Here is a 14415-nt window from a genome sequence, read left to right on the forward strand (position 1 = left end):
GGGAACTCTGCCAGTTAGGTATCCAATCCCCAGCTTTGTCTCGCAGCCTCCCTCTTGCCCAGACTTCGTACCTCAAGCCTAATCCCACATCTTCATCCTGTCTCTAGACCAGACCCCGCACCTTCTCCGCTCCTGGACCCTACTTCTTGCCCCCCAGCCCATTCCTGTACCCTCCCTCCCACACCCCGCACCCACCTCTGCTCCTCCATCCTAGCTCTTCCTGCCCAGTCCATTCCTGCACCGTTTCCCACCCAGACCCCATACCTCCACTGCTCCTGCACCCTGCTTCGTGCCCCACCCGTTGTCCATTTCTGAACCCTACCTTCTTCCCAGATCCCACTCCTGTACCCTACTACCTGCCCAGGCCCTGCACTCCCACCCCCAGCTTGCTCCCCTCCCACAAACCCTCATTTTGGCCTCTCTCTAGAGCCTGGTGGGGGGGCACAAAAATTAATAGCCCTTGGCACCCAGAAGGGTTACTCCAGCCTGGTGGGGTGTGCGGGGGGGGGAGCTCTGAGCCTTGGTGCCCCTGCACAGAGCTGGAATGCTGGGGGACCCTGGCATCCTGAGCTGCATGAGTGCAGTGAGGGTTTGTGGTTTTTCCCGGCTTATCAGGGTTTGTTTGTTTTTTTCTTTTTTTCATTTCTTACTTGCAATGCATTAGATGTGAGCCAGTTTCCAGTGTCTTCCACCTGGGAACCAGCTAGTTTAAGGGTTTAAAGTGCCATTGTAAATGTTCTCCTTTTCACTGCGTCACCAGTTGGTTGATTAATATAAGTGAATGTTTCTGGATGACCTTGTTATTTATTTTGCTTTGTAGAGCTTTGTGAATTGCAGCACCAAGCTAACAGAGAGGGAAAAAAACAGAAACCAAAAGATCCCCCAAAACAGCGAAGATGGAACAGAACTACAGCCTATGGTGAGATGGGAACAAAGGCGAAGTGATGAGGACATCAAGTAACATGTTTCCCACCTGTATTACCAGAAGGGGGATAGACTATATAAATATTTTCTACTTTGTCATTTCTTGCAGTAGGCAAATTGTTGAGCCGCAGGTTTTTCATCCCTTCAAACTAATCATTGTTATTGACTCTAAGAGCACAGGGCCACATTCTAGCCATGAATGGCCAGTGGTGAACTTTGCTAGAATAAAGCAGGAGGCATAGCTGGCTTTTGGTGCCAACCACCTTTCCCACCCCCCAGCATAGAGAGGATGAAGAGGTGCAGAGAGGGCCTGTGCTAGTGTTTGCACACAGCCACGTTGATCTGTCATTAGCATAAAAGCTCAAAAGGCCTCGTGTAGTGCTAGGTTGGTTTAACTCACACTGGGTCTGGTATAGATTTCCCAATTCCCTGCACTGACCAGTGCTCAGATGCAGTGGATAATCTGGCACATATTTTTAAGATGACGTTTGGTTTGATTGTGCTTTATGCTGTTTTAAAAATTATGAGGCAAAAGAAGGGAGATGTGTGTCTTCACAGCACAGTTAACTCGTTATAATTTCACTGTTACCCCAGACTCCCACCCACTCTCCCACCCCAGATCTATACCTTCAGTTAGATCATGTCTGCACTACATAGTTTTGTCAACATACAGCCTAACTGCAGAATCATAGAATGCTAGGACTGGAAGGGACCTTGAGAGGTCATTGAGTCCAGCCCCCTGCCCTAATGGCAGGACCAAGTACTGTTAGACACTTATCTAACCTGTTCTTAAATACCTCCAGTGATGGAGATTCCACAATCTCCCTTGGCAATTTATTCCAGTGTTTGAACACCCTGACCATTAGGAATTTCTTCCTAATGTCCAACCTAAACCTCCCTTGCTGCAGGTTAAGACCATTGCCTCTTGTTCTACCCTCAGAGGCCAAGAAGAACAAGTTTTCTCCCTCCTCCTTATGACACTCTTTTAGATACCTGAAAACCGTATCATGTCCCCCTTCAATCTTCTTTTTCCAAACTAAACAAGCCCAGTTCTTTCAGCCTTTCTTCATAGGTCATGTTCTCTAAACCTTTGATCATTCTTGTTGCTCTTTTCTGGACCCTTTCCAATTTCTCCATGTCTTTCTTGAAATGCAGCGCCCAGAATTGGACGCAACACTCCAACTAGTATTGAACTCCAGTACTCTAACCAGTGTAGAGTAGAGCGGAAGAATGACTTCTTGTCTTGTTCACAGAAGTGTACACAATCGTGCTCCTCCCACTGCTTTAACTTGTCTGCTTCACTGACATCATAAAGCCACCTTAGAGCAACAAAGTGTCAGTGTAAACACTCCATTGCTTATGGCACCCTAAGTGGCCTCAAGGAGGTATCCCACAGTTCCCCCTGTGACTGCTCTGGTTACTTTGCTCAACTGCACTGCCTTACAATCAGTGATACAAGTGAATGCACCTCAACTGTTAAAGCCCTGGGGAAATTTTGAACTTGTTCTTCTTCTTCGAGTGTCCCCGTGGGTGCTCCACCATAGGTGACGGCTTGGCCGGCGCTGCAGATCGGATCTTCCAAGCAGTTTCTGCCGGACCGCGCATGCGCCGGTACGCGCCGCTCCCTGGCGCGCTCCTGGCCATGTGCGCGATCCGGTCCCCGCCAGTTCCTCTCAACCGCCGTCGGCTGCAGACGGAATCCGACTAGGCTAAAGCCACATAGCGTATTCAACGACTTTATTTGTTTTTCTCTTTAAAGTTTTTCAGTTCTTAGGATACCATAAGTAACCGGTTGTTATTTTGCAAAAAAAAAAAAAAAAAAACAAACAACAAACAAGCTACGGAGGGACAGCTCAAGCCAGTCCCAGTAACCAGCGCCGGAGGCCGGGAGCTAGGGCCATCAGCCCTCCTGCGGAGGCAGGCCATCGGACGGGGAAACAGCACAAAGAAGTGCTAAGTACCCACAAGCAAACTCAAAGACTCACCAACAATGTCCGCCTCAGGCTTTAAAAAATGTGAGTCCTGCCGAGAGGCGATGCCAGTGTCCGATGGGCACAGTCTATGCATAAGGTGCCTGGGGGAGTCCCATGTGGCACAAAAATGCGCCTTCTGTGCAAAGTTAACGACCAGAGCACGGAGAGACAGGGAGATGAGAATTAAACTGCTGCTTCTTGACAAGGCCCTCCAGCCAGACGTGCCGGAGCGGCCGCAGCAGGAGGGACCCTCCGGGGCCCTTAGAAGGAAAGCTGCCTCCCTCACTCCATCTGCGCAAAAACGGAGGAAAGTTTCTCCAACCCGATCCCTGCCGGCAGTAACAGTGAGCGGGACGGGAGGAGCGAGCAGCCCCCAGCCGCAGCAACAGCTGATCGGCGGCGGCACGGAGAGCCACGTGGAAGCGGCTCAGCCTCCGATGATCAGCCAGCCGCCCCGCACCGCAGGCAGGGCGGCGGCTAAGCAAGCGCCGGTACCAGCGGCACCGCAGACAGCGGCACCGATCCCCGGGGAACCGGCGGTGCAGGGCGCGCAGGCACGTAGCCTGCAGGCGCACAAGGACTCCGCACGTGTGGCACCGCCCTCGAGCGTGCCTAGCACGGTGCCGACGGGGCCGGGATCCCCCGCCCATCAGGGGGCGGAGTTACCTCCTCAAGGGAGGGGGAAGGCTGCACACAAGAGGAGGCATTGCAGCCCCTCTCCAGACAGGGCTGTGGAGCTCTTCTCTCACAGCCCTCCGCTCATGTTGCAGACTCCAACCAGAAGGCAGGGGCCCCCCCTAGCCTACCCGGAGCCCCCTTCTCCTTTCCTGCAATCAGCCTCCCCATGGCTGGCACCCCCCTCGCCCTTCCTGGGATTTGAATCGCTGGACTATTATGCAAAATCGCTCTCTCCAGTGTCTCGACAATCCCCCTCTCCCAGACACACAGGGTACGTCCAAAGGGAATGGTCAAGGTCACCTTCCCAGGAACAGTGCCTATACTACCATGGTCGTCCCTTCCACGCGGGGCATGGACACCATCGGCAATCTACCAGGGGGAGATCCCCACATATTACCTCGTACCCCCGAGGGCAATCGCGATCGGGGACGGAGACTCAAGCATCCCAGGGGGGGCTGGCCGTGGACCCACGAGATTTTCCCTCGCAAACCTCCAGCGAGAGGGCGCACCATCACCATCAAGAACCGGAAGGGTCCAAAGAAATGTACCCCAGCGGTTCCTCGTTTTCCTCCCCGGATGAGGCCACGGCCTTAGGGGACGTCCATCCCAAGGACGATCTCAAACAGTTTCAGGAGCTGTTTAAGAGGGTAGCTTTCACGCAAGGCATCCAGACAGCACAAGTGCAAGAGAAACATCATAAGCTCCTTAAAAATTTGAGCTCCCCGGCCTCCTCCAGAGTAGCAATCCCGCTTGATGAAGCGATCTTGGAGTCCGCCACTACCATATGGCAGACCCCGGCAACTATTCCGCCTGTCCAAAAGAGAGCGGATAAGAAATACTTCGTGCCGGCGAAGGGCATGGAGTTCTTGTTTAGCCACCCCCAGCCAAACTCCTTGGTGGTGGAGTCCTCGCAGCAAAGATTAAAAACATCTCAATTTAAAACAGGGGGAATGGACAGAGATGCCAAGAAGCTAGAGCTGTTCGGCAGAAAGGTCTACTCCTCCTCCACTTTAACCTTGCGAATGGCAAATTATGCAGCGCACTTGGCGAACCATAATTTCGACAACTATGCCAGATTAACTTCCCTCATGGACTCGCTTCCAGAGGACAAAAAGCCGGTCCTCAAGGCCATAGTGCAAGAGGGCTACGCGGCTGCGAGGATGGAAGTTCAGATTGCTTTGGACGTTGCGGACACGGCAGCACGTTCCACAGCAACTGCAGTGGTGATGCGACGGGAGTCCTGGCTCCAGACCTCGGGCATACCGAGAGATCTGCAGGCGAAGATAATCGACCTTCCCTTCGACTTGCAGAAGCTGTTTGCTGAATCAACTGACTCGGTCCTTCATTCCAGTAAAGACTCAAGAGCCACACTCAGGACCCTGGGGATTTACACCCCTCCATACTCAAAGAAAAGGTACTACCCACAGCAAAGGCGGTACCAATACCAGCAACAGCGCCCCCAGTATCACAGGGGTTACGAGCAAGGGCGGCATCAGCAGCACCAGCAGTACAGAACCCCCAGGCGACGCTCACAACAGGGCCGTACGTCCTCGGGGCGGGGCCAAAGGCCACAAGTTTGACATACAAATCCAGGGCTGCGCCATCACCACCATTGCACAAGATCATCCGAAACGACTTTTTCACCATCGCCTCCGACCATTCTACGACCAGTGGCAAAGGATCACCACAGACAAATGGGTGCTGGAGATCATAGCCACGGGGTACGCCATCCCCTTCCAGTCGCTCCCGCCGCCGCGACCCCCGCCCAAGCCCCACCCCCAGGAGGCCTCCCATGTAGCCAGGCTCAGGCAGGAGGTGGCCCACCTAGAGTTCATAGGGGCGGTGGAAAAGGTGCCGGAGCAACTGCAAGGGAAAGGGTTCTACTCTCGGTATTTCCTGACGGAGAAAAAAACAGGAGGCTGGAGGCCCATCTTAGACCTTCGTGGCCTCAACAGGTATCTGCGCAAGCAACGTTTTCGGATGATCACTATTGCCTCCATCCTTACAGCACTGGACGATGGAGACTGGTTCGCAGCCCTCGATCTACAAGACGCGTACTTCCACATAACCATTCATCCGGCTCACCGACGTTTTCTCCGGTTCATGGTGGGCAACGAACACTTCCAATACAAGGTCCTGCCGTTTGGCCTTTCCTCGGCCCCCAGAGTCTTCACCAAGACCTTGGCAGTGGTGTCAGCCTACCTGCACAGACAGGGGGTGTTTATTTTCCCGTATCTGGACGACTGCCTGCTCAAAGGGACCTCGAAAAGGGAGGTTCTCCGCATGATACGCGTCACAGCAAACACGTTCTCCGCACTTGGCCTGGTTATCAATATGGCAAAATCAAAGATAGACCCCTCACAGGACATAGAGTTCATAGGGGCTCGCATAAACTCAGTCTCGGCGAGAGTATACCTTCCAGAGGCTCGCTTTCGAGCCATCGGTTCCCTCATGCAGGTCATCACCTTCAGCCCTACGGTGCCGGTCTTGACGTGCTTGCAGCTGCTGGGCCACATGGCAGCGGCTACGTTTGTGGTACAGAACGCCAGGTTGCACATGCGCGGCATGCAACATTGGCTGGCAAGTGTATACAAGCCGGCAGTACACACCGTTCACAGGGTGGTGTCGCCCCCACCTGGGGTGCGCGAATCCCTGCAATGGTGGGTAAACCCCGGGAACTTGCTAACAGGGGTACCCTTCCATCAGCCGCAAATATCGGTTTTCCTCACTACGGATGCCTCTCTCATAGGGTGGGGAGCGCACATGGGCGAAGAGGTGGCTCAAGGACTGTGGTCACCCACGGAACAGTCTCTGCATATCAATGTTTTAGAGCTCAGAGCAGTGTTCAACGCCTGCAAACACTTTCGAGACCGTATACAAGGCAAAGTCGTCGGGATCAGTACAGACAATACCTCCACCATGTTTTACATAAACAGGCAAGGAGGAGCTCGATCCCGTACCTTATGCGCGGAAGCAATCCGCCTATGGAACTGGTGCATCGCCCACGATATAATCCTGAGAGCCTCCTACTTGCCGGGCACGCACAACGTGAAGGCAGACCAGTTGAGCAGACGTTTTGCGCTCACCCACGAGTGGCAGATCCGTCCCGATCTACTACGGCCTATTTTCCACGCATGGGGGTTTCCCCAAATAGATCTGTTTGCCACTCAGCACAACAAACAGTGCCCACGATTCTCCTCCAGAGCAGGGCTGGGCCGGGGGTCCCTGGGGGACGCGTTCGCGATCCCATGGGGAGGCCCCCTGCTTTACGCGTTTCCCCCCGCAGTGCTGATCCACAAGGTTCTGCAAAAAGCCAGGAGAGACAAGGCTCGGATGATCCTGATAGTCCCAACATGGGATCGCCAACCATGGTTCCCCCTACTCCTGCGCCTGTCGGACCGCCCACCGATGCCTCTTCCGGTGGCGCCGGACCTGCTCACGCAAGCCCAGGGGTCCATAGTGCATCCGCACCCCCAAAGCCTGCGACTGCAAGCGTGGCTAATCCATGGCTCAGCTCCCTAGAGAGCACATGCACAGTGGAAGTACAGCAAGTCCTAGAAAGTAGCAGGAGGACTTCCACTAGGAAAACCTACAAACAAAAATGGACTCGCTTCATGGCTTGGTGTTCTACCAAGCAGCTGGCCCCCCTTTCGGTGCCTATACCTACAATTCTAGAGTATTTACTGGACCTCAAGAGAGCAGGACTCTCGCTATCCTCGTTAAAGGTCCACCTGGCCGCCATCTCGGCGTTCAGACATGAGGAGGGAGGGCACACGGTGTTCGCCCACCCTATGGTTACCAGGTTCCTCAAAGGGTTGGTAAACCTATACCTCCCTCGGAAACCGATTCCACCTTCGTGGAGCTTGGACCTGGTGCTTACCACACTCATGGGACCACCGTTCGAGCCCTTGGCCACGGTTCCCCTTCGCCTCCTTACAGTAAAGACGACCTTTCTTCTTGCAATTACGTCAGCCCGTCGGGTGAGCGAGCTTGCGGCAGTCATGGCAACGCCACCCTGCACTGTCTTTTCCAAGGAGGCGGTAACCATACGGCTGCATCCAGCCTTTGTTCCCAAAGTTTCTTCCGAGTTTCACATCAATGAACCTATTGTTCTACCCTCGTTCTATCCAAAGCCTCATAACTCCAGCGAAGAGGCGCGCCTACACCTCCTGGATGTGAGGAGGGCGCTAGCCTTCTACGTAGACAGGACCAAGTCCTTCCGAAAATCGGATAGACTCCTGGTCTCCCTCGCTCCCAAATCTAAAGGAGAAGGTCTCTCATCGCAGAGAATCTCAAAGCACATTGTATCCTGCATAAAAATGTGCTACGAGCTCAGAAAGACTCCTTTGTCGGCCACTCCCAGGGCTCATTCCACCAGGGCGGTGGCAGCATCAACAGCCTTTTTCAAGGGCGTTGCATTGAAAGACATTTGCAGAGCGGCGACTTGGTCATCCTACGACACGTTCGCCAAACATTACGCCCTTCACAGGGTATTCCAAGAGGATACCCGTCTCTCTGCAGCGGTCCTCTCGGGGACCAGCTGCACATAATCCGATTACCCACCACCTATCTGGGTTACTGCTGGGTAGTCACCTATGGTGGAGCACCCACGGGGACACTCGAAGAAGAAAGAGAAGTTACTCACCGTAGTAACGGTGGTTCTTCGAGATGTGTCCCCGTGGGTGCTCCACTTCCCGCCCATCCTCCCCGCTTCGGATCTCTGTTAGTGTTTTGCAGGGGCAACCGAGGCGGTTGGTCGAGGAACTGGCGGGGACCGGATCGCGCACATGGCCAGGAGCGCGCCAGGGAGCGGCGCGTACCGGCGCATGCGCGGTCCGGCAGAAACTGCTTGGAAGATCCGATCTGCGGCGCCGGCCAAGCCGTCACCTATGGTGGAGCACCCACGGGGACACATCTCGAAGAACCACCGTTACTACGGTGAGTAACTTCTCTTTCTTGTTTACTCCTGGTAGAGAACTCCCATAGCAATTAGCAGCTGAGCATGCCAGCTCCATGCAGCACCCTGCCTTGAGTGCACAGGAGGGGATGGATCTCATTGATCTGTGTGCAGGCACAGCTCTGCTCCAGCCCCAAATCTTGCTTGGGACGTGGAGAAGAAGGGCTGCATAATGGACAGCACCATACTGAAGATCAGAGTAGGATCCATGTTTTCTGATACAGGTGACTAGCTTTCAGGTTACCAGGGTAGTTGAAAACCAGCTGAAAGTCTAGTCTAGTATGATGCCATGGACTGATGGGATGAGAAACCTGCACTGTGTGACATTGAACATGCACCCCCCATGAATCACTGCAAACCCTTTCCAGAACTCCCTGCGACCAGTTGCACAGTGGGATAGTTACCCACAGTGCATTGCTCTATGTCAATGCTGGAGCTGCTACTGTGGATGCACTCTGGTGGCAAAAGGAGCATCGTGTGGGTATGCAACAGCAGTTTAATTACAGAGTTGGCTGTACACTGTCTTAAGTTGTCTACACTTTGTATTGTAAGCATTGCTTTAACGGCTGGTTTATGCTTGAGCCTGTTTTGGGCAGGAGAGTGATGAAATTGTTTGAGACTGGAGTAATGCTGTGGGGTATAATAGCCAGAGTTACAACTCACTAGCAGCTAATCCAATTGTTCTGTAAACCCAGTTACTTTGTACTGCTAATCACTTTGTAACTCCATGGAGGTTTGTTTTTTTTTTGGGCAGTGTGGTAGCTCTCATTTGAGGTAGACTAGCTCAAAAGCTCATCACCTAAGAGATAATATTGTTAGTCTTTAAGGTTCTGCAGGACTGCTATTTTGTTTAGCTCAAACCTGTACTAACTGGATCTAATTGCTGCTGAGAAATAAAGCTCTCAGAGGGAAAAAATGTTTTCACTTGACATACCTTAATGAATCTATGCCAATTTACATGGGTTGAAGATCTGAACCAGTGTCCTTAGAATTCAGCATGATTGTCACCAGAGCTCAAAATAGAACCAAGGTTGGTGGATAAATGTTCTGCAGTTGCTATTCCATGTGCTGCTGCATTCTGTCATGTACAAAAATAAAGTTTGTATTGTATCCCATTTTTGACCCAAGTGACTAGTCAAAGTTTGGGGGCCTGGTGAGTGTTCCAAGTGGGAGTACAAATTGTTGGTAGTCAGGTTTAGTTTTAGTTATTTACAACTAATGTACCAAGTCCTGTTTTTCAGAACACGTACAAAACAAGCTGTTTCCTGCTGTTTGATTGTGTAACAACATGAATAGCAGTCTCTTCAGTCTCCCTCCGACCCAAAAACCTCTCTTGAGATGTCTTCCAGGGTGAGCCACCAGTTGTCATCAGCTTCTTTAGCATGTCAGTATCACTCACTTAGGCTATGGTTAGAGAGTTTATGCCAGCACCACTGTATCAGTGCAGCAGCGGCATTGTAAGAGCCCTAGTGGAGCCACTGCAAGACAACAGAAGAGAGCTCCTTTGGCAACTATATTAAGCCACACCCAGTGAGTGTTGAGGGCTATGTGAGCAGGAGCTTTGTCACTCGATGGCCGTGTCTACACTAGCCAAAAACTTCGAAATGGCCATGCAAATGGCCATTTCGAAGTTTACTAATGAAGCGCTGAAATACATATTCAGCACCTCATTAGCATGTGGGCAGCCGCGGTGCTTCAAAATTAACACGGCTCACCGCCGCACGGCTTGTCCAGACAGGGCTCCTTTTCGAAAGGATCCCGGCTACTTCGAAGTCCCCTTATTCCTATGAGCAGATGGGAATAAGGGAACTTCGAAGTAGGCGGGGTCCTTTTGAAAACGAGCCCTGTCTGGACAAGCTGTGCAGCGGCAGGGAGCCGTGTCAATTTCGAAGTGCTGCGGCCACCCGCATGCTAATGAGGCGTTGAATATGTATTTCAGCACTTTACTAGTAAACTTCGAAATGGCCATTTGCATGGCCATTTTGAAGTTTTTGGCTAGTGTAGACATAGCCAATGAGTGGCTTATTCACACCTGAACAATATATCAACCTAAGTGATAGTGTAGACATAGCCTCACTCTGTTCTCAGTTTGCGTGTGCTCTGCTGCCTCTCATTTACTTGGGTTATTTATGGCACTACAGTAGTATTGTAGGCACTACAGTGATGGAAAGGGATTTTTTATCACAGTCATAAGTCATCCTTTCAAAAAATGGTACCTAAGTTGATGGTAAAATTCATCCCTTCATTTAGATACATCTGTAGTAAGGGTTAGGTTAACATAACCACACACACAGCATATGAAATTTTTCACAACCCTGAGCAATGTGGCTAGGTCAGTGTGAGTTTTAAGTGGAGACCAGGCCTCAGGGCACTTAATTTTTTTCATAGCAATATTATATAGAGATAAGCTCTTATGTTAGCATCCATGGTTTTAAATTTATTATTCTGAGTAAGGAATGGCTGTGTTTGGTGTTTTCATTACTTGTAGCATTGGTGAATTTAATCAAAAGTTACTGAAAAGCAGAATACAAAATAGGGTTCTTTGTACTCTTACTTCCTGCACCAAAGAAAACATTGCATGCTCAGCTACAATTGTGAACATCCTCCCCCTTTATGTTGTGGAAGAACACATTTTACAAATATTTTGATGAAGATGACAGGGCCACTGCTACATATTTGACTTCCCCCCGCCCCCGGGTGTAGACTTGAATTTGATATTGACCGTGAAAGGATGCAGCCTAACCAGTAATAACAGAAACGCAGACAAAACAAAGAGAAAGTTGCTGATATATTAAAACAAAGTAATTTTGAGATGTGTAAACCCTGGTTTGTACCTCTTGTGCTGAAGAAATAGAGATTTAATTTTTTATATATATTAATGCATTCTTTCCAGCATAGCTGACTTTGTAAAGGTATAAGTGTTTTATAAAAGTTGAATAAATCAATTCCTTGTAAACTTTGTGGTTCTGCTTGAAAACAGTAAGAGGAAAAAAGTCCAAGCACTATCCTTTTCATATCAGACCCTCTTGATGAGTCAGCAGACATGACCCTACAGTCATTAATTCTCTGTGCACCTATATGGAAAATATTGGCCAGGAGTCCCTGAGTCATTTGATGCACAGAACTATAGAGAAAATGCTTTTACATTATTCCCCCTTTGCACTGTTTACTATACCTTAATAACAGCTACATCTAATTAAGGAGCAACACGAGCACCATTGGAAGGAAATCATCTCCAGGTTCTCTCAGCCAAGCCAATGGTTCTGAGGTATGTGGGGGTTTGAGGTGGGGCTTGTTTTGGGGAAAATGGTCTTTTGGGGGGGGCGGGGACAGTTTTAAACATAGGAAAAATTATGAACAGCTCTTTGGTTTCTCTGATGGCAGATGAGGGATAAATCCTACAGATATACTAAATGTTTGTAAATAGAAATGAGCAAATATTTTGTGTGTGACAAAAAGCAGGGAACTGGGGCATGTGAGGTGGATCCGAAATCATAGGATGAAATGTCAGAAGCAGACGTGATTGGACAGAGGTTGAGCTGTTGGTGAAGAGTAGATGTGGGGATGTGAAGTAAATTTACCTAATGGGGGGGGAGAGTGTGAAGAAATGACAGAGGGTGGAGTCCTAAGATAACTTGGGGAAGAGATGATGTTGACAAGAAGTTTAACAAACTCCAGAACATCAGGGAACGTCTGTTTATGCACAGGTAAAGCTTTGCTGAGCTCTGGGGTTGTATTTGGATCCTGTATGTCATAAATTTTCATGGTCAGAATTGTTCTCTCTTTCTGTGAGAGAAATGTGCCCCTATTTCTCTTTTTGGAGGGAACAGGAAAAGATTTCAAAATGTCAGGCTATTATAGTGAATTTTCTGGATTTGCCCAGATTTAGATCTGATGGTTTCTTTTTACTCAGTGCTACAGAATCTTTTTTCCATCCAGAATTGTTTTGACTTCCTGGTGGAAGACAGGAATTAGTGGGAGACCAGAAGATATTTCTAGGAGAAATGTACAGATAGTTTGTCTGGAAACAAACAATTCTGGAGGTAAGTGAAAATTCCTGTCCTGTTTGCTGCCCTAAAAACAAACTCACAGGTTGAAGAAGACAGTTTCCTTAGTATCTGACAAAATATGAGATAGCAAAGGTAATTAGTGGGCAATTCTCTTGTCCTAATAAAAAATGATTAGACATTGGATTGAGCCAAGTCCTCCCTCCCACCTGAAAAGGAAGCTTAGGCTATGTCTATACTAGACTACGAAGGTTGACCAGATATGCAGTTCTAGCTATGCCAATTGTATAGCTAAAACGGATGCATCTGTGCTTGGCTAACTTAGCTGTCTGTATAGGGGAAGACTGATGGGAGAGTTTCTCCCATCGACCTCCATTACTCCTCACATCTTGCAAGGAATACACAGGTCAACTGACCACTGAGAGGTCGATTTCACATGTGTCTATTAGACATGCAAAAGTGAACTGCACAAGGTAGACCATGAGCAGTCAATCTTCCAGGATGTGAATATTCTCTCACCTTTTCAGCCAGATGTTAATACTTTGTAGGTCTGGAGACCCATACAGGGGAGGGAAGCAGGCAACAGGTGGGATCATCTGCAGAAGGTTGTATTTAAGGGATTGCAGGGAAATGCTACTGCTGGGGTAGCAGCACTGAGAGAATTTAATTCAGTAAAAAGAGAAGTTACTCACCGTAGTAACGATGGTTCTTCGAGATGTGTCCCCGGGGGTGCTCCACGATAGGTGTCGGGCTCGCCCCGGCGCCGCAGATCGGATCTTTCCAGCAGTTTCTGCCGGACCGCGCATGCGCCGGCACGTGCTGCTCCCTTATGCACTCCCGGCCATGTGCGCGATACGGTCCCCGCCAGTTCCTTGACCAACCACCTCGGATGCTCCTGAAAAACACTAAACAGAGATCCGAAGCGGGGAGGATGGGCGGGTGGTGGAGCACCCACGGGGACACATCTCAAAGAACCATCGTTACTACAGTGAGTAACTTCTCTTTCTTCATCCAGTGTCCCCATGGGTGCTCCACGATAGGTGACTACCCAGCAGTAACCCAAGAAAGGAGGTGGGTAATCGGGTTATGTGCAGCTTGCCCCCGAAAGGACCACTGTCGAGAGACGGGTATCCTCTTGGAATACCCTGTGTAGGGCATAATGCTTGGCAAAGGTGTCATAGGATGACCATGTCGCCGCTCTGCAGATGTCTTTTAGCGCAATGCCCTTGAAAAAGGCTGTTGATGCCACCACTGCCCTGGTGGAGTGAGCCCTAGGCAGGGCCAGTAAAGGAGTCTTTCTAAGCTCGTAGCACATTTTTATACAGGATACAATGTGCTTCGAGATTCTCTGCGAAGAGAGACCTTCTCCTTTTGATCTGGGAGTGAGAGAGACTAGGGGTCTATCCGTTTTTCGGAAGGACTTAGTCCTGTCTGTATAAAAAGCCAGCGCCCTCCTCACATCCAGGAGGTGTAGGCGCGCCCCTTTGTTGGAGTTATGAGGTTTTGGATAAAACGAGGGTAAGACTATTAGTTCGTTAATATGAAACTCTGAAGAAACTTTCGGAAAAAAGGCTGGATGCAGCCGTAAGGTTACTGCCTCCTTCGAAAATACTGTGCAGGGTGGCATTGCCATAACTGCTGCGAGCTCCCTCACCCTGCGAGCTGATGTGATTGCAAGAAGGAAGGTCGTCTTTAGCGTAAGGAGACGGAGGGAAACCGTGGCTAAGGGTTCAAACGGTGGTCCCGTTAGCGCGTTAAGCACCAGGTCCAAGCTCCACGAAGGTGGAAGTGGTTTCTGAGGGGGGTACAGGTTTACTAGCCCCTTCAGGAACCTGGTAACCATGGGATGGGCAAACACCGTGGGCCCTTCCTCTTC

At 50.2% G+C, this 14415-nt stretch overlaps 1 protein-coding gene across 1 annotated transcript in view; it reads left to right on the forward strand.

Moving 5' to 3' along the window:
* Positions 1-12524, forward strand: part of SLC44A3 (solute carrier family 44 member 3) — a 92039-nt gene extending 79515 nt beyond the window's left edge. Inside the window, exons 15-17 of the mRNA XM_075002485.1 lie at positions 821-919; positions 11719-11800; positions 12472-12524. Coding sequence (XP_074858586.1) covers positions 821-919; positions 11719-11799 — 180 coding nt within the window. The 3' untranslated portion in view covers position 11800; positions 12472-12524. The remainder of the gene's footprint in view (positions 1-820; positions 920-11718; positions 11801-12471) is intronic.
* Positions 12525-14415: the final 1891 nt, after the last annotated feature.

Source organism: Carettochelys insculpta, chromosome 9, assembly GCF_033958435.1.
Source record: "Carettochelys insculpta isolate YL-2023 chromosome 9, ASM3395843v1, whole genome shotgun sequence".
Taxonomy (NCBI): Eukaryota; Metazoa; Chordata; order Testudines; family Carettochelyidae; genus Carettochelys; species Carettochelys insculpta.